This window comes from Sinocyclocheilus rhinocerous, unplaced genomic scaffold, assembly GCF_001515625.1.
Source record: "Sinocyclocheilus rhinocerous isolate Xijiao unplaced genomic scaffold, SAMN03320098_v1.1 scaffold295, whole genome shotgun sequence".
NCBI lineage: Eukaryota > Metazoa > Chordata > Actinopteri > Cypriniformes > Cyprinidae > Sinocyclocheilus > Sinocyclocheilus rhinocerous.
In genome coordinates this window covers 2,118,493-2,136,006 of record NW_015647035.1, presented here as the reverse complement: position 1 = coordinate 2,136,006, position 17,514 = coordinate 2,118,493, and the positions used below count along the sequence as shown (strand labels likewise).

General features: G+C 36.1%; 2 protein-coding genes across 4 annotated transcripts in view; both read left to right on the top strand.

Annotated features, from left to right (window-relative positions):
• Positions 1-9,555, top strand: part of LOC107708449 (WASH complex subunit FAM21A-like) — a 17,085-nt gene extending 7,530 nt beyond the window's left edge. For 2 of the 3 annotated variants that reach the window (XM_016512686.1, XM_016512684.1), the window contains 14 exons: positions 1,149-1,244; positions 1,339-1,440; positions 1,632-1,795; positions 1,889-2,003; positions 3,504-3,722; positions 4,137-4,337; positions 4,435-4,557; positions 4,672-4,770; positions 4,863-4,931; positions 5,259-5,315; positions 6,018-6,236; positions 7,501-8,064; positions 8,177-8,351; positions 8,919-9,555. In XM_016512686.1, coding sequence (XP_016368172.1) covers positions 1,149-1,244; positions 1,339-1,440; positions 1,632-1,795; positions 1,889-2,003; positions 3,504-3,722; positions 4,137-4,337; positions 4,435-4,557; positions 4,672-4,770; positions 4,863-4,931; positions 5,259-5,315; positions 6,018-6,236; positions 7,501-8,064; positions 8,177-8,351; positions 8,919-9,067 — 2,352 coding nt within the window. In that variant the 3' untranslated portion in view covers positions 9,068-9,555. The remainder of the gene's footprint in view (positions 1-1,148; positions 1,245-1,338; positions 1,441-1,631; positions 1,796-1,888; positions 2,004-3,503; positions 3,723-4,136; positions 4,338-4,434; positions 4,558-4,671; positions 4,771-4,862; positions 4,932-5,258; positions 5,316-6,017; positions 6,237-7,500; positions 8,065-8,176; positions 8,352-8,918) is intronic. The other variant, XM_016512687.1, reaches the window with a different exon arrangement.
• A 271-nt stretch (positions 9,556-9,826) lies between these two features.
• The window catches only part of zfand4 (zinc finger, AN1-type domain 4), a 22,642-nt gene continuing 14,954 nt past the window's right edge, over positions 9,827-17,514 (top strand). Inside the window, exons 1-4 of the mRNA XM_016512688.1 lie at positions 9,827-9,956; positions 11,599-11,899; positions 16,043-16,118; positions 16,870-16,937. Coding sequence (XP_016368174.1) covers positions 11,716-11,899; positions 16,043-16,118; positions 16,870-16,937 — 328 coding nt within the window. The 5' untranslated portion in view covers positions 9,827-9,956; positions 11,599-11,715. The remainder of the gene's footprint in view (positions 9,957-11,598; positions 11,900-16,042; positions 16,119-16,869; positions 16,938-17,514) is intronic.

Below are 17,514 nucleotides of genomic sequence, written 5' to 3'. Positions count from 1 at the left end.
GGGTTTCGAACAACACGAGGGTGAGTAATTAATGACAGAATTTTTGGTGAACTAACCCTTTTACCCTCTAAGCGCCAAAGTCGCAAAATTGCGACAAGACGTCATACTTAATCAAATAGACTGTTGTTCCTAATATGGTGTAATATCTCATTTGTATTCCCTACCACTAGATGGCAGACATGTAGTACTTCGATTCTAGACCAAAATTATGTCACGTTCCTATTCAAAGTGTCCGAGGATAGAGCAGAGCAAGTGAGCTATCGTGTCATTGATGCGGAAGCATTCAGTTCGTAGCGTGCGGGTAAGCTGTGAGATTTGTGAGAGAAAATCTCCAAATGGCTAATAAAAAGTTGTATCGTGAGGATGTGTTGCAAATGTTATTTCCCGATTCTGACTCTGAAGGGGAATATTTGCCTTTTGGAAATGACGATCGGTCGTCTAATGATCGCGCTTCTCCCGGTACATCTTTGCAGCGCAATGGTGGCGCCGTAAAAGGCGAGAGTGTTCACGAAGCACAAACAAGTGATAATTTCGATCCTTTGCCCAACGGGGGTGGCAGGGCAATATCTATTAATTCCTGAATATTACTGATGAGCTGATCAAAAAGTAGACTACTGTTCACATGCGTTTTGCTACTATATAGTATAGTAATATTAGGGATGTAACGATTAACCGCGAGCCGGTTGAAAATCGAATCGAATCGTGAAATCAAAAACTGATATCGAATCGAATCGAATCGTGAGTTGAGTGAATCGTTACATCCCTAAGTAATATAGTAATAATTTAGTACTTTTTCCTGTTTTATTGTTGGTTTCCTCTTTTCTGATCGTTTGGAATGAGGATAAAAAGACAAAAAACAAAGTTTTAATGTTTAAACATTAATTACAAGTATTAATGTTTAATATAAAGACATTTTGCAGGGAAAAAAGGTTTGATTCATTTCTGTGAATCACTGTTTATGTAATTACTGAAAATTTATAAAATTGATAACAGACGTTTTAGGGAACTAATGTGTGAGAAATATTAAAATTCATATCTTGACATTGTTCAAAAATATTTGTTTTAGTTATATCACTCGACCTTAATTTTTAAACTGACTCCTGATACTTGTCATTGATGTATTTGCTGTTCTGGTTCTTGTTTTAAAGCTATTCGCAAGTGAAACTACAAGTAAATCAAAGCCTACAACTCGGAACAAACCCAGTAAAGCTCCGCTCTCAATATTTGATGATGAAGAAGAAGAGGTGACGTTAAGCAGGCTTAATTTAAAGAGATAGTAATCTAGATATATTTTATGCTATGCAGTGGTTTTCAACAAGTCTGTTTTGATTTTTTTAGGAACTTTTTTCATCAACGCCAAAGTCCAAGTCAGTTCAGGTCAAAAAAACATCTCTACAACCCAAGAAACCTGTATCCACTTCACTCTTCAGCGATGATGAGGTATTTGTGTGTTTAATGCAGAGTAAAACAATTACAATACAGTCAACACAATTGTAAAAATACTGTACAAAATAATATGTTCCAAAACAAAAACTTTTTACAAATTTGTCATTTTATTTTGAAGATATTTTTATTTGTTCAGTCGATGATATCACATGACATGGCACAACATTTGCTTGTCTATATATCAGGATCAGTGGATGAGCTCTAAGACCAGCAAAGAGAGCCCGGAAGTGAAGCCCAGTGGAATGAAGTCGAGTGTTAGCGCCCCCTCCGGGCTACCCAGTGTCAAAACACCACAAAAAGATGGCCTGTTTGATGATGATGATTTGTTTGCAGCCACAAATGAGTCAAGGTGTGTGGATCTGTGATCAGTTAATGTACTAAAGTAGTAAGAGAAACAATAAATCATTATGCTATAAAGTTTTTTTTTTGTCTATCCTTGCAGTAAGAAGTCATCTCAGAGAGTATCTCTCCTGTTTGAGGATGAAGATGAAGATGAGGACAAAGGACCTCTTTTTGGCTTCAAAACACCTGCAAATAAAACTCCTTCTGAAGCGAAGGTAAGTGTGGCTTATAAGTGTCCATATACTTTTTGGGCTACCTTTCAAAATTTGCGGTCTGTAAGATTTTGTAATGTTTTTGAAAGTCTCATGTGCTCAACAAAGGCTGCATTCCACAGTTATATTGGCTCTGCAGTAAAGCCATTCAAACCACTTCAATTTTTGCTGATGATATTCGTTTGTGTTATGCCTGCGGTAATTATGAGTGCAGTCTTCAGAGTCACATGATCCTTCAGAAATCATTCTAATATGCTGATTTGCTGCTCAAAAAACATTTCTTATTATTATTTTATCAATGTTCAAAAATAGTTGTGCTGCTTATTATTTTGGTGGAACTTGTGATTTTTTATTATTTTTTTGTTCCTTTGATTCTTTGATGAAAATAAAAAGTTCAATAGAACAGCATTTGTTTGAAATCTTATAACTTTAACCCTTAAATGCATGAATGTTTCGCCAATCATTATTACATATTCGGCTCTTTAGCGACCCGGACCTATATATCCAGCACGGATGGATCTCTAACTGCTGCAATAGCAAAAAAACTCTCTTGATATTTTAAGAACAATTACAGAAGAATAAAATAAAGCATATTTCGTTACCTTTTGAAACTTAAAAGGGTTCAATTTGAGCAGATGATTTTACCATCGCTGTCATCGTCAGAGCGCACTTCCACAGTACATTCAGCATCTGCCTCATATTCACGATCTCAGCCATATTCTCAAAACTATCGTTTTCAATGACTTCATATTCAATATTTTGATCACTGGCAGCTTATTCACCACATCCAGCATCAAATGACAGTGACATTTATATTTCATTGCGTATAGTAATTGCTCTGCAGTAAAGCCATTCAAAACCAGTTCAATTTTTGTTTGTTTGTTTGTTTTATGCCTGCGGTAATTATGAGTGAAACGTCACGTCATTATTGTGTATCAAACAGTGCCACCTTGAGGAAAAAGATGCATTGCACATATTGAGTCATCAGATATGTAAATATAGTTGTGCAGGAAAAAATACTTACACATTTACATACCTCGGATCTCTAGCGACCCTATACACTTTTTTACAAAAAATTAATCAGAAAACAGGCATTCTTTTATATTTTACTATTTTTTTCTTGTTATATTGTTTATAATGAATAGATTGAAAAATACTAAGAAAGTTGATGTCTAAATTAAAAAAATGAAGGAGGGAGAGGGTAGAGAATGATGTCCCGGGTCGCTAAAGACCCGAGGTATGCATTTAAGGGTTAAACATGTCTTTACTGACACTTTTGATCAATTTAATGTATTCTTGCTAAATAAATATTCATTTCTTAAAAAAAAAAAAAAAAATCTTACTGAACCGAAGCTTTTGAGTGGTAGTGTATGTTTCCATCATTCATTATGAATCATTTGACACATACTTTTTTTTTTTTTGCTTTGCATTTACATCATTAATGTTGGCCAAATTTTATTTACCGTGTTAATATTAGTAGCTAAAAATAACTTTGTGTTACAGGTTTCTGGTGCTCCCTCTCAGTTTGAATCTACAGAGGAGGAGAATGTGCCTAATATAGCAAAAGACAAGATAGCAGAGGAGAAGAAGTCTGTGGAGAAGAAGCCTGTGGAATCCACTCCATCCTCTGACGACAGCACTGAGATTAAGAAGAAGCCAGTAGGAGCAGTGAGCCTTTTTGGTGGGATCGATGTATTAGCAGACAGGCAAGACACAAGTAAAGTGAGTAAAATGTTTACAAAATAATAAACAAATGACAATGTTTAAAAAAAAGTTTTTTTGAAATAGGTTTTTATGCTCACCAAGGCTGCATTTATTTGATAAAAATACAGTAAAAACAGTACTATTGTGAAATATTACAATTTAAAATAATTTTTATATATTTTAAAATGTAGTTTAATCCTGTGATAACAAAGCTGAATTTTCAGCAGTCTTCAGTGTCACAAGCCTAGAACTTTTTTGTGTTCAAAAACATTTAAAAATCATTATTATGATTTAAACTTTTGACTGCTAGTGTATGTAATATAAAATTAACACATAGCATAAAATAAAATTGCAATAAATATTGACAATTATGGTTTACACCTAAATATATGCTTACAAAAAAGGGTTAGAGAACTGGGGTCTATTCCACAGAAACAGACTAAAATTCAAGAAGAGATTGCTGATGGTGACGAGCTGCAAAAGGAGGGCCCTCCACCCATGGAGAGTAAGGGGACCAAGGCCAAGAAAACAGCACTGAGTCTTTTTGATGATGATGATGATGATGATATGAACAGTGATGAAATAATTCCTGCGCCTAAAACATCCAAATCTACAGAAAAGAATGCACTAAAGGTTAGTTGTTTCAGATATTTAGTGCTGTAAGGTATGAATTTGAATGACTTTAGGAAGGTTATTTAATGTTGTTTTTTGATTTTGCTTGTGATCTCAGGATCATGGGCCCCGAATGAAGAGCACAGGTGTGTTCCAAGACGAGGAACTGCTTTTCAGTCACACTCAACAGAGGGACAACGATCCTGATGTAGACCTTTTTGCCACATCTCCTAAACCAGCTGTAAGTCTATGCTATGATGAACTGTTTTGTAATTCTATCTACACAGCTTTTAGACTTTTCCACTTCATGGTGACACAGAGGTTACTTACTGATGAAGGTATTTTTATTTTACAGGTGGCGTCTCAGAGCTCTGTAAAACCAGTTGTCCCCACACTGTTCAGGGATGATGATGACGATGACCTCTTCAGTTCAGCAAAGCCTAAAGCTCCTCCGGTACCGTTTGTTTCCCAACTTGTATATTAATACGTTTTTTAATGTAAAAGCCAATACTCTATAAATACTTGTACTTTATTATCCACATACAGAAAGTACCGGAGAAGCCCAGCAAGCCTAAAACAAATGAAATGGCCAAATCAACACTGACTTCAAGCAAGGTATACTCAGAAATAAATCTACTTTGCTCATTTAATTCCTCAACATTCAACAACAGATATTTTTGTGAAAACTATTCTGTTTATATATAGAGAATATAGATGTAAAAATGTATTTATTTATGCATTTACATTTTATTAAAGATGTTACTATGAATTATAATTATGTTATGGAGTAACAGAAAACTTAAAAAAAAAAAATTTTTTTAATTTAATTTAATTAATTTACCACATATAAAACATTATTTGAGACATTTCCAGAACCTGTAAAAGTGGTTATTGGTTTTTATTGGTTGACTTACATGTAATTGATATTATTTAATCGTACAGGAGTCTACAAGCCCTCTAAAATCTAAAAAAACCTCCTCAAGGATTGGAGATCTTCAAGTAACGTTTTCAAAAAATAAAATCTCTATACTTTTTATGCTCCATTTCTCTCATTGTGAAAACAGTGTTTTCTTTATTTCTATGTGTTTTTACTTTGTCCTCCTGGCATGATCTTTCTCAGAAGTCAAAGAAAAGTCTTGCTTTATGACTCACCAATGCCTGTCAGCAATGTGTTAAAAATCTATGTCTGCAAACCATATATACATTTTCACTGTTTCTGGTATACCAGAACATCTGTAGCTTTGCCATAACATTGTATCTCTCTATGCCAATGCTGTAAACCATTACTGCACCAAAAGGAAACCACTTGATGCAGTGCTCTGCATCTGGCAATGTGTTGTTTACAGTGTTTGCAAGGCAGCAGTGTATTAATATTTGCCACATAACCAACAATTATGACATTGACTTAATATTTGCATACTGAATTGTGATTTCTTTCTTGCATCAATTTAAACCATTAAATCATCTTGACTTATTGACACAGACCTAAAACCTAGATTTTACTCTATTCACTATTCTGTTGTTGCCTTGCATGCACAGGCATGTTATGAGGAAATGCAAATCTGGTGTACTTCTAAAATAGTACATACCTTCCTCTCTGAAAAAACATTTCCTCTCTGATCTTGGCATGTGAGCAAAGGGCACTGTGTGTATTGATTTAAAGTTTTGTCACAGATTTAAAGACCTGTTTGTTTCTTTCAGGCTAGCTTAGCTGTCAACCCTGCCAGCCTTCTGCCAGGCGCGGTGCAACGGATTCCAGGAGCTGTCAGCGTAATCCCTGGCCTGGCACCTGCCTCCCTCCCTGCAGCTGCCAAGCCGCTGCCAGCTAGAGATATGATCCCTGATCATCGGCCCTCCAGTGAGGGAGGGGTGAGCTTTGACTCACCCGCTCAGGTCAGCATGCTACAGAATGCTAACAAGGTAGGTCAGACTGCAGTATGTTTTATAGATGTCACAAAATATTGGTTGTGTGCCATTGCAATGAAAAATGCTGCTGTTGGTATAGTGTGGTGCTAATTTAGCCAAAACTTTAGTTAAGTTTTAGTGGACTAAAAGTTTGGGAATTTAGTGTAGGTTTAGTAAATTAAAACTTTATTCACATTTTAGTCACGATGCATAATGGTTAAACTTATAATCACAATCATTTTGCATTACTGATCATGATTGTTGTCTGGAGAAACTACATCAACATTATTGCACTTTGACCTATAAGCACAAATCAAGACAATATCAACTCATACACGTGGTTTAATTTCATCTAGTTTTCTGATTTATTAATCAGATAAATAAAGTTTTTGATTATCATATAAATAGTACAGAATCTTAAATATTTCTGAAGCATTTTTTCATAAATAGTTTTTTAAACTTTTCAAAATCCTAAAAGTTTCTTTATCTTAATGTTTAAATTAGACTTTGAATAACAGATTTACAGTGGGACCCTACTGAACACCACTGTATGTGTGTGTGTGACAAGGCCAATTGTGCATTAAAACCGTTCAGTTTAATCACCGTTCTATATTAATGTGCTGCTTTAATAGACGCACACACACACATCACTCGCACACAGAGATCGTTGATCGCCCGCAGCACAGAAACTTGCTCGCGTGCCATAGGTTGCTGACCCCTGCTCTACATTATGAAAACAGGTAAAACCTTCTCTCAAAAGCTTAAAAAAGGTGTCATTTTTATTATTAATATAATTCTAAATAATAATCATGTTTTTATATTAAAACAAACAAAAAATACTTTATTGTCAGAGAGGTTGTGTAAGTGCATTTATTCAGGAATCACAATCACAAACAATGTAATCGAAACCCATGATTTATTAGAGTTTATTACCGATTTATTACAGTTTGGGAATGTTTAGCAGTCTACATTTCTATTTTTCCCTCTTTTTCTCTTATTTTTGTTGAAGAAAATATAGACAGATTTTGGATATAGAGAGTTTTTATATTTACAGTTTTTACTACATTTTTACAGTTTTTACTACATTTTAGTCTCGTCTTTTTTCGTCAACGGTATTGCATGTTGATTTAGTCACAGCTAGTGTTTAATGATGTTGGTGTTGTCTCGTCTTGTCTTAGTCATGGAAAAAAGTTGTCAGTGAATATTATTCTTTATCATTTTCGTTAACAAAATTAACACTAGTAGAATGTCCGAATCACTGGCTTTTTTTTTACTGCAGGGTCGGGCTAAAGGCGCAGTGCGACGGCGGCCACAGACAAAGGCAGCAAGACATCTTGCAGCACAGGAATCTGAGGAAGCTGTTGGGGAAAGCACCTCAATACAAGCTGATAAACTAGTTATGGCTGCTTCTCTCCCTACCTTTAACCCCGTTTCAGTGCGACCCTCAGCACTCACTATACCTGTCAGCACCCCTGCTCCTGATGAAGCAGTCAGGCCAAAGAGATTTCTCGATTCTGGAAATGATCTGTTTGATTCAGATGATCTCTTTGCCACAAAGCCTGTTCCCTCCTCAAAACACAAAGCAAAAACCCCTGAGGAAGGCCGTAAGAAAGCCTCCAAGACAGAGGCCATCATAGCCTCAAAGAAAGACCAGGCCTCGTCTATTTTTGACAGCCATGAGGATGATCTTTTCGCCACAGTGAAACAGAAGCCTGTCCAGAAAGCCAAACAAATGTCCTTCCTAGATGATGATGATGATATTTTTGGAGCAGGAAGTAGTAAAAGTGCAGATAGTAAAAACTCAAAATCACAGGTCAGCTCTGCAAAACCAGATGTTTTCAAGGTGAATATCACACATTCTTTAATTCAGTTTAGTGTTACAAATTAATTGGGTAGTATGGAGTGGTATGACTGATTTTTATTTCCCTATTGACCATACAATTAATGTTTTACAGGATGAAGTGAAAGAACCTCCCAAGGCCCAGAAGAAGCCCAAGGAAGTGTCTTTGGATGCAAGTTTGTTTGATGATGATGTTGATATTTTTGCTGATTTGACTAGCACCACAAAGCCAAAGGAGAAGACAGCTAAGAAGAAATTGGAGGCAAAATCTATATTCGATGATGACATGGGTTAGTTATCTTTGCAAAACACTCTTCACTCTGATTCTTACCAGGTGCCTCGTGTGTAAAACGTCCTAAAAGTGTGCGTATGCACAAAATACAAATTTTGCTTATGCACAAAAGTGTTCAGATTTGTAAAAACAGGTACGCCAGAAGCTGTGCAAAATTACCCAGTGAGCAAATAATTGTGTACATGCATTTCCCCCCAAAAAATAACCATATACTGCATGGAGCCTACTCTGCCTTGTTTTACTATGCATAAACTTGTATGCATATAATTTCCATATGCATATTTCCATCCATGTGATGCTACTGTATTCCCTCAGATTATATCCTTCATATGGTATTTTTCATAATGTTGGGAAGATGAGGGAAAGGGTTATCATAAGCCACTGTCTGTCTGCAGACACTTTTTTTTTTTTTTGAGTTCTTAACTTCATTAATGGGAGTTTAAAATCATTCTGTTTACTTGATCAGTCTAGAGTGAATACATTTGTGTTGTTTTAAGAACATTGGTTTTGTCGAAACTCAGAAATGCTCAATTACAGGTATCTGCTTTCTGCTTTCACCTCACAGATGATATCTTTTCGACTGGGTCTACGAAACCAACTGTGAAGCCGTCCAATAAGTCTAAGAAGAACCAGCCTGCCCAGGATCCCATCTCAACTGTGGAAACGGGAAACAATATTTTCGATGATCCCCTGAACGCGTTTGGGGGAAATTGAGTCTCCTACATAACAGCTATATGTTTAACTCCGTAGCGATATTCATGGCCTAAATGTAGGTAGATGTAATCTAACACTGTTTCTCAATAATTTAAACTCTAATAGGTAACTTTTACAAAAAAATTGAAAAAAAAAAAGAAGATTGTAAATCTATTTACATCTAATGCTATCTGTGAAGTCATCTGATTGGTAAATGATGTAGCGGTCATCAAATGACATTGACATTTGCAACGGTTTATGTCTTTTATTAGCACTTTAAACATGGGATTGTCTGGTAATGTGTAAAAGAGGAGTTGATTAAGACTGGAGACATTCCTCTGACATTGTCAACTGTAAGGTTTAATTTTCCAATGTGGTGCCATATCTCTAAGCCTGTGCGCCAACAAGTGCTTTTGGTGTTGATGTTTTTATAACTTGAGCTGAAGTTTTCTCGTGTTGCATGTGAAATGATTTTTGGAAACTAAAGAAAATCTATTTTATGAAACGTACTGAATGAGTCTGAGTGCTTGAATTCAAACACATTTGCAGAGGACCAAACCATTGCTAATCCCAATGTAAAAGATTTTAAATCTTTAAAGCTTTCAGTGTTATACGCTGAAATGCAACCAGATACAGCCACAAATTGTTGTTTGACGCTGCCAGGGTGACCGGGGTAACATCCGGGAGATGGAAAGGGGAGTCGAGAGAATGGTCCCGCCCACTCTGCATTACCATTGGACGAGCGGCCCTCTTTTTCTTCAACGGCTAACGTCATTCGTTCTCCTCACTGTCAATCAAGAACATCACTGTAGGCTGCCTCCTTTTCAGTTTTTTGTATTCTGTTTTAATGGGGCCTTTGAGCCGCATAACATCGAAACAAAAGCGGTTGTCCGTGGCTCGAAAAAATAAGGTAACATATAGGCGTGCAGAAACGGCAAAGGTGGTATAGAAATTTGCAGGCGTCAACGGCATTTGCGAGTAGTTCGTCGGGCTGCCTGTGCCGCTTTGCTAAACCAGCTATCCACTAAAATAGAATTAAAGCACATTGTATTGCAAGTTTCTGTCGGATAACGGTAGAGACTGGGGAATCGGTCGCTTTTACCTTTAGGAGCAACTACCTTTTAGTGTTTTTTCATCTAGATGAATTGGCCGTAGCCTTAAAAAAATGTCATGTGGTGCGACCATGATTTATATTAAAATGTAATAATTTCCTTAACATGCTTAACATTTTTTTTAATGTTCTCAGTAATTAAAGTGTTTAGAAACAAAGTATTTGCATTTAATTTAATTCATTTAATTTTTGTAAATAATGATCTCTTATTTTTGTTCTATAATTTCAGAGTTGCCTTCTTAAATGTAGTGAACAGACTTATTTTTCCTGCAAATTGCATAAAACTGATAAAAATGCTTTAAAAAATGCCATTCACTTAAGCATACTGTAGTATTGATTCATATTTCAAACACAGAAATTAGATATTTAATTTTAATGTTAATACAGTTATTGCTATTATTGGTCGCTCCAAATGACACAAAGACCTCACATCATTAAAAATCTATTTAAAAAGATGTGTGAAAAGTGCAGCACGTGGCATTAACTGCAGGCATTTCTTTAGCGCCAGTTATTTCTGTACTTTGCCCAATATTGGCTGTTCAATTGACCCTTTCGCCGGGAGTTTGATTAACAGGCAGTCTGACATATTATAACGCAAACAAACCAGACAGGAGAGTAGATTAATGTCGGTGGACTTGAACTTGAAAAATGGTGTGTATTGACATCTTTTCACAGTTGAAACAAGATGCCTTCTGATGTTCATACATGTTTATTTCGTGCTATTACTAGTAAAGATGAACAGATGATTGGTTCGTGTGCCGCTTGAACTGAGGCTACAGCGATCAGTCACGACATGTTAAAGAGCCACAAAACCGTATTTGTTGTTTGAATTTCTTTAAAAAAAAAATTACAAAATTTGAACACTGAGACTTTGTTTCATACTAAAATAACCAGCTCTGTCTTGTCTGTCAGCTCATTGTCAGTGTCCTCTTTGCTCCGTGATGTATTTTTCAATGCGTGAAGCTAGAGTGCAGGGTCAGAATTAACATGCTGCCTATGGTGAGCGTTTATTTTACTTTGCTTGGCAGTATAATCTGGTAGAATATATTAAAATAGTTATTAATAAATAAATAATAAATTACGAAATGCGATAATTACCAAACAAAAATTACATGCTCTGAATTATTTTATTTTTTTTGTACTAAGTAAAGTATTATTTATCATTAAAGGGTTAGTTCACTTCCAGAATGAAAATTCTGTCATCATTTACTCACCCTCCACTTGTTCCAAACCTGTACGAGTTTCTTTCTTCTGTTGAACACAAAAGAAGATATTCTGAAAAATGTTGGTATCCGAACAGTAGATGGGCACCATTGACTTCCATAGTATTTCCATAGTCAATGGTACCCATCAACTGTTCGGACTATACATGTTATATATAACATGTATACTCATCAGACATCAGAATATTTTTTAATACAACTATTCTTATTCTCCACAGCCCAAAGCTCCATGCATGATGTGTTCCTACTGTGACGGAGGCGACATCTCAGCCCTCACTCCTCCACCTTGGGCAGGCTTCATTGTGGTCTCATCCTGAGCCCTGTCCTTTGCAATAATGACTGACAAGAGGAACCCACCGTTTTTCAATGATGACAATGTAGGCATGGTGCACTACAAGCTGCCCTTCAGTGAGACCATGGAGCTGTTCATTGAGACTTTGACAGGGACCTGCTTCCAGCTGCGCGTCTCTCTGTTTGAACAGGTTGTCTCAGTCAAGGCCAAGATCCTGAGATTGGAGGGTATGTGTCCTCTCTTGACATTAGACAGCACACAGTGAATGCTCTGATGCAATAATGACATTACACTCATTTGGTCTCATTTATTTTAAACTGCATTTTTCTTATTCTTAAATAATTAGAACCATTATACATGCTGTTTTATGAGCTCATATTTAGTGAGGGATTATGTGGATAATTTGATAAAAAATGGTGAACATGTAGAACATCTAAAAATATATGTATTACCTTATACATATACAGACATTTTACACTATTAAAACTTTTAGTTTAAGGCGTTATTCTCCTTACAGAATGCTCTAATACACTACCGTTCAAAAGTATGAAGTCAAAAAAAGTTTGTAAAGTTTTAGAAAAATGTCCCTTTTGCGCAACAAGGCTGCATTTATTTGATTAAAAATATAGTACAAAAAGTAATTTTGTGAAATATTATTAGAATTTAGAATACCTTCTTTTTTTTATTGTAACATATGTAATTTAACATATGTCTTCAGTGTCACATGATTCTTCAACAATCATTCTAATATGATGATTTCCTTTCCTTGCATACGAAACATGTATTCTTATTGTTAATGTGAAACGTGAAACATTTTTTCAGGATTCTTTGATTAATAGAAAGTTCAAAAGAACAGCATTTACTTGAAATAGAAATCTTTTATGACATTATAAATGTTTTATTGTCACCTTTGATCAACTTCGATCAACCAACTTTTGAATGGTAGTATACAGTAGGTGTGACCAGCAACTAAAAATATGATGGCCATTTCTTATTATTATCTTTCTAATTATTATGACTTATTCTAATGGTTTTGGTTATTGGTTGTTATGCATTACATTATAAACACACATTCCATTTATCTAAAACAATCTTTAACCATTACAGTCCTCATCTATGTTAGGCTAAAAGTTAACAATGATGCATTGTAATAATAAATGCACCTTAATTACTCTGTGCAGATTGGATAGTGATTTAGAACAATTTTAATGAGACAATAAATAACCATCATTAGTTTTGTAGATGGCTTTATTCCCAGAAGTCCAGGTTTGTTGTTTTCATTCTGATTTAGAGTTTGAGAAGAAATTGAGTCATTTATTAACAACTGGCACGCTCAGTAATTGCACTTGTGCAACAGATCTGCGTGCTCATACAGTTACAGATAAAACATGTGTCTTACCAGTTTAACAAATGAGCAATCAAAATAGGAGATGAGAATAAATTGCTTCTCTTCCTCACTATGAAAGCTGCCATTGTTATTACTCGGTAGCTAAAATCGCTGCACTTATAAAGCAACCATCATGTGGCATGGTTGAAAGACTGAAAACAGCTTTGTTAGAAAGAGAAATTTACATTCTTTGAATGAACAGGTTTTTATTTATTTTGGGGGCTATATGTAGTGTGTCTCTCGTGACTAGCACATGAGCAAACATCGGGCTGAAAATTAGGACTGAGGGCGCTTCATTTGTGAGTCTGATTGATGCAGCGCACTCCATTGATAAGTGTGAAATGAACGAGACAGGAAAAGCATTAGCTGAAAACCCAGATGGGACGTTGTCAGTCCAGACGGCTGTTGCATACATCACTGGGGTCTTTAAACGTGCCAGTCTCAAGCGCAGACGGTTTCCCCCCAGGAACATTCTGATGGGCTAGACAGCACCAGTTTCACCAGGTCTGGTGCTTTTGTGCAGGAGTTAGCTTTATTAAAGATGAGTTTGTTCAGGTGAGTAATGGCCTAGTTTCGGTTGCTCTATTGGGGCTAATCTTAGATTCTCAGATACACTTTGCATCTGCAGCCGAAGTTGCTGCCCCCTTTCAGGAATCAAACCAGTTGTGGAAAGAAGTATGAGGTGGATATGTTGAGAAATTCCACATTTCAGTATGAAATGTGTTTCAAACTTCTGTTTCAGATTAGGTTTAAGATTATGCACATGGAGGCTGTATAGTTTAAAAAGCAAATATAGTTTAGTTTATTATAGTTTAGTCTCTAAACAATGGGCAGGCCACACACACTAACCGCTCTGACCATCTCACACTGTTGTCACACTCCTCGCTGATCCTGTCTAGAAAACTACCCCTTCTGGGAACGGATACTAGTTTTGTGTTGCATGGGTGCGTTCTGGTGTCTTATTGCACTTTACACCTGATAAAGGTGTGTCTATTCGCCAGAGCAAACGTCTGAAAAATTTAAGCAGTACACTTATCTTTATGTCCAAGTGGAATGTTTGCATTAATGGTCCTAAGAATGAACGACTATAATAAATAACCATGAAAAAGGTTGTTACATAGCAATTTCAAACATTTTAGGTGCTTCTTGTGTTATATATCCACTGATCACTGCTAGATGAAATGTTGAAGTTGAAATGATTGTTGGTTTATTTGGTGTACACAGGGGGGCAGATCTGAGTCCTATATGTTCTGCTTATGATGGCTGACTTGCCCTGATCTGCTTCTATAAATTTTTACAGAATTGATTCATTTGTTTCAGTTTATTAATGGTTAAATGTTCCTTGAAGTTTGTGGTTAAATAACCTGATTATTTGTGTTTGTGATGAAATATTTCTGACCGACAGGGAGCATGGTCATCTAAACGGCTTCTTTCTAATTGGTCAGATCAGATGTAATGAACCTTTGGTTGAAGAACAAGATAGCAAAATAGTTAGGTCAACATTCCTATAAGAGTTTTTATATTTTAGAAACATTTCTTAGCTAATAGCATTAGCCATTCCACAAGATTAGTTTCTTCTGTCTCACTTACCAGCCCTGAGTAAAGCATACTTCTCATTTGACCCGGCACTTAAAACAAACAAAGTAAGTTTTTTGTGAGAGAGAAATTGATATAAATGTCTTTACTGTTACTTTTGATCAATTTAATGCTTCCTTGCTGAATAGACAATTCAGCAAGATTTTTTGGTAAAGAAATTAATCATTTTATTCAGCAAGGATTCATTAAATTGATCAAAAGTGACAGTAAAGACATTTACACTGTTATCAAAGATTTCTAATTCAAATCAATGCTGTTCTTTTGAACTTACTATTCATCAAAGGACCCTGAAAAAAATGTATCATGTTCTGCACAGAAATATTAAGCATCACATTTTTTTCAGCATGGATAATAATAAATGTTTCTGAGCAGCAAATCATCATATTAGAATGATTTCTGAAGGATCATGTGACGCTGAAGACTGAACCTGAAAATTCAGCTTTGCCATCAAAGCAATAAATTACATTTTAAAATATCTTAAAATTAAAAACAATATTTTACACGGTAATAATATTTCACAATATTACAGTTTCTAATAAATGCAGCCTTGGTGAGCAAAAGAGACTTCTTTGAAAAACATGAAAAAAAATCTTACTGACCTCAAACGTTGGTAGTGTGAATCATTTGAATCTGAAAGGAATAAATTACCCAGAAATGAAACGTCAGTCATCATGTACTCACCCTTACGTTCTTCTAAACCCATATAATTTTCTAATTTCTTTTAAAGTTGGAACGGAGAAAGAACAAAAAGTCACAATAAAGTATGAAGATAGTGGTCCTTAAGACTTTTTTTTTTTTTTAAGCCAATGTGATTGTATTTCAGGCCAATACATTTAAATGCAATACATCAGGACACATCATGGCAAGTTTTTGTGGGTTTACTAATCTTTGCACTTGGTTTACAGTTTTCATACTAACTCATGTTCACAAATTGCAGCCTTTTCCCACTACCATGACACCTAAGGGTTCTGTACCGCGCTAAAAGCCCCCTTTGGACATATTTATTTTGAGTTATTTTGAAATCTGTGCCTTGTAAAAATGATCTAAACTCTTTTGTAAAGACTCAAGGGTGTGAAAGTTATGAATGTCACTGGACATTGATTTTTACTGCTCACAAGATGTCAATGGCCAGGTGTTATTTTCTCTGCTTTTTCTGTACTCTTTCTATTTCCTTCCAATGATTGCAGTTCAGAAACATTCCATTTGGTCAACCATTAACTGCAATCAGATGTTCACCTCACGCTATAAAATACTCTTTTGTCTGACGTGCTTTTAGATGCCATTATTGCTTTGACTCACCCTGTGCATGTGGCTGAATGTTTATTACAGTTTACATTATAAAAAGATTGTTGTATATACTCATTGTATGACATATCTTTGTTCACAGGCATCCCGGTCTCTCAGCAGCATTTGATATGGAATGGAATGGAGCTTGAAGATGAGTACTGCTTACATGATTACAGGTGAGTTTTCAGTCTGTTTTTCAGTTTTACAAAACAGGATCCAGCAAGTTATATTACAGGAAGTATGCTCAGCTACCACATTATGCTGCTCTAAATGCTTTCTTTCTCTTGTGGAACAGAAACCGAGATGTTTTGCTCCATGTCCAAGCTGTTTTTTTTTTCTCCATAAAATGAAAGCATATTGTGACCAGGGGCTCATCAGCAGCATAAAAGTATCATAAAAGTAGTCTATATGACTCATGCTCTATATTTGACATCTTCTGAAGCCATACGATAGCTTTGTGTGACAAACAGAGTGATATTTAAGTTGTTATTCACGGATAACCTCTCTGCCACGGCTCACAAATCTCATTTGCGCTTGAGCAGCTTGGACGTTCTTCGAAAAACATCTTCTTTTATGTTCCATGTAAGAAAGGAAATCATATGAAAGGGTTTGGAACAGCATGAAGATGAGTAAATAATGACAGCGTTTGCGTTTTGGGTGAGCTATTCCTTTAAATGCAGCCACTTCTCTCAAGAGCAGGCCAGCTCAGTCTGGAGGTCACAGATGGTGGATTTGTCATAAATTCTTGTCAGTTAATGTTCCACATAGAGGCTTTCTGGGAAGATAATGTGGGGCTGGATGGCACTTATTGTGCTTCACATGTTAAGTGAAGCAAATATTTATAAAGGCAGAACTGTATAGACTGTAGTGGTTTTGAGTTTATTATGCCACTGCATGCTCTGAGTTTTCCTATGGTTGTGTTTTCAGCATCACAGAGGGCTGCACTCTCAAGCTGGTGCTCGCCATGAGAGGAGGGCCTGTAAACACCAGACGAGGTGCGTTTCCACCACCGACTGGGATTTTCACAGTTGAAAGTGTTAACCCTTTCCTTCTGAACCCTAGGTTAATGTAATCCTGGTTTATCTCTGCCCTTATTTCACACTGTTCAAACTTTACTCGGGGGTTAGTAATTCATCCTGAGTGCATTTAAAAACCCTATATTGAAGTTTAATAACATTGATCTAAGGAGTAAAGCACAATATGTTTCAGTACCTGCTTGTCGTCATGCTCTGGTTGTCTTAAAGGGGTCATATGATGCGATTTCAATTTTTCCTTTCTCTTTGAAGTGTTACAAGCTCTTGGTGCATAAAGAAGATCTGTAAAGTTGCAAAGACTAAAGTCTCAAATCCAAAGAGATATTCTTTATAAAAGTTAAAAGTCAGCCACACCTACCTAAAACGGCTCGTTCTAACACGCACCCACATGTCTACGTCACTGTGTGGGAAGATTTGCATAACGCCGCCCAAATATTCACGCAAAGAAAGAAGCCGTAACAGCGTTTATTCTCGCTGTAGTATTGTTGTTGTCGCCGCCATGTCATGAAGACGCTGTGCGTTTCGTTGTGAAAGCGAA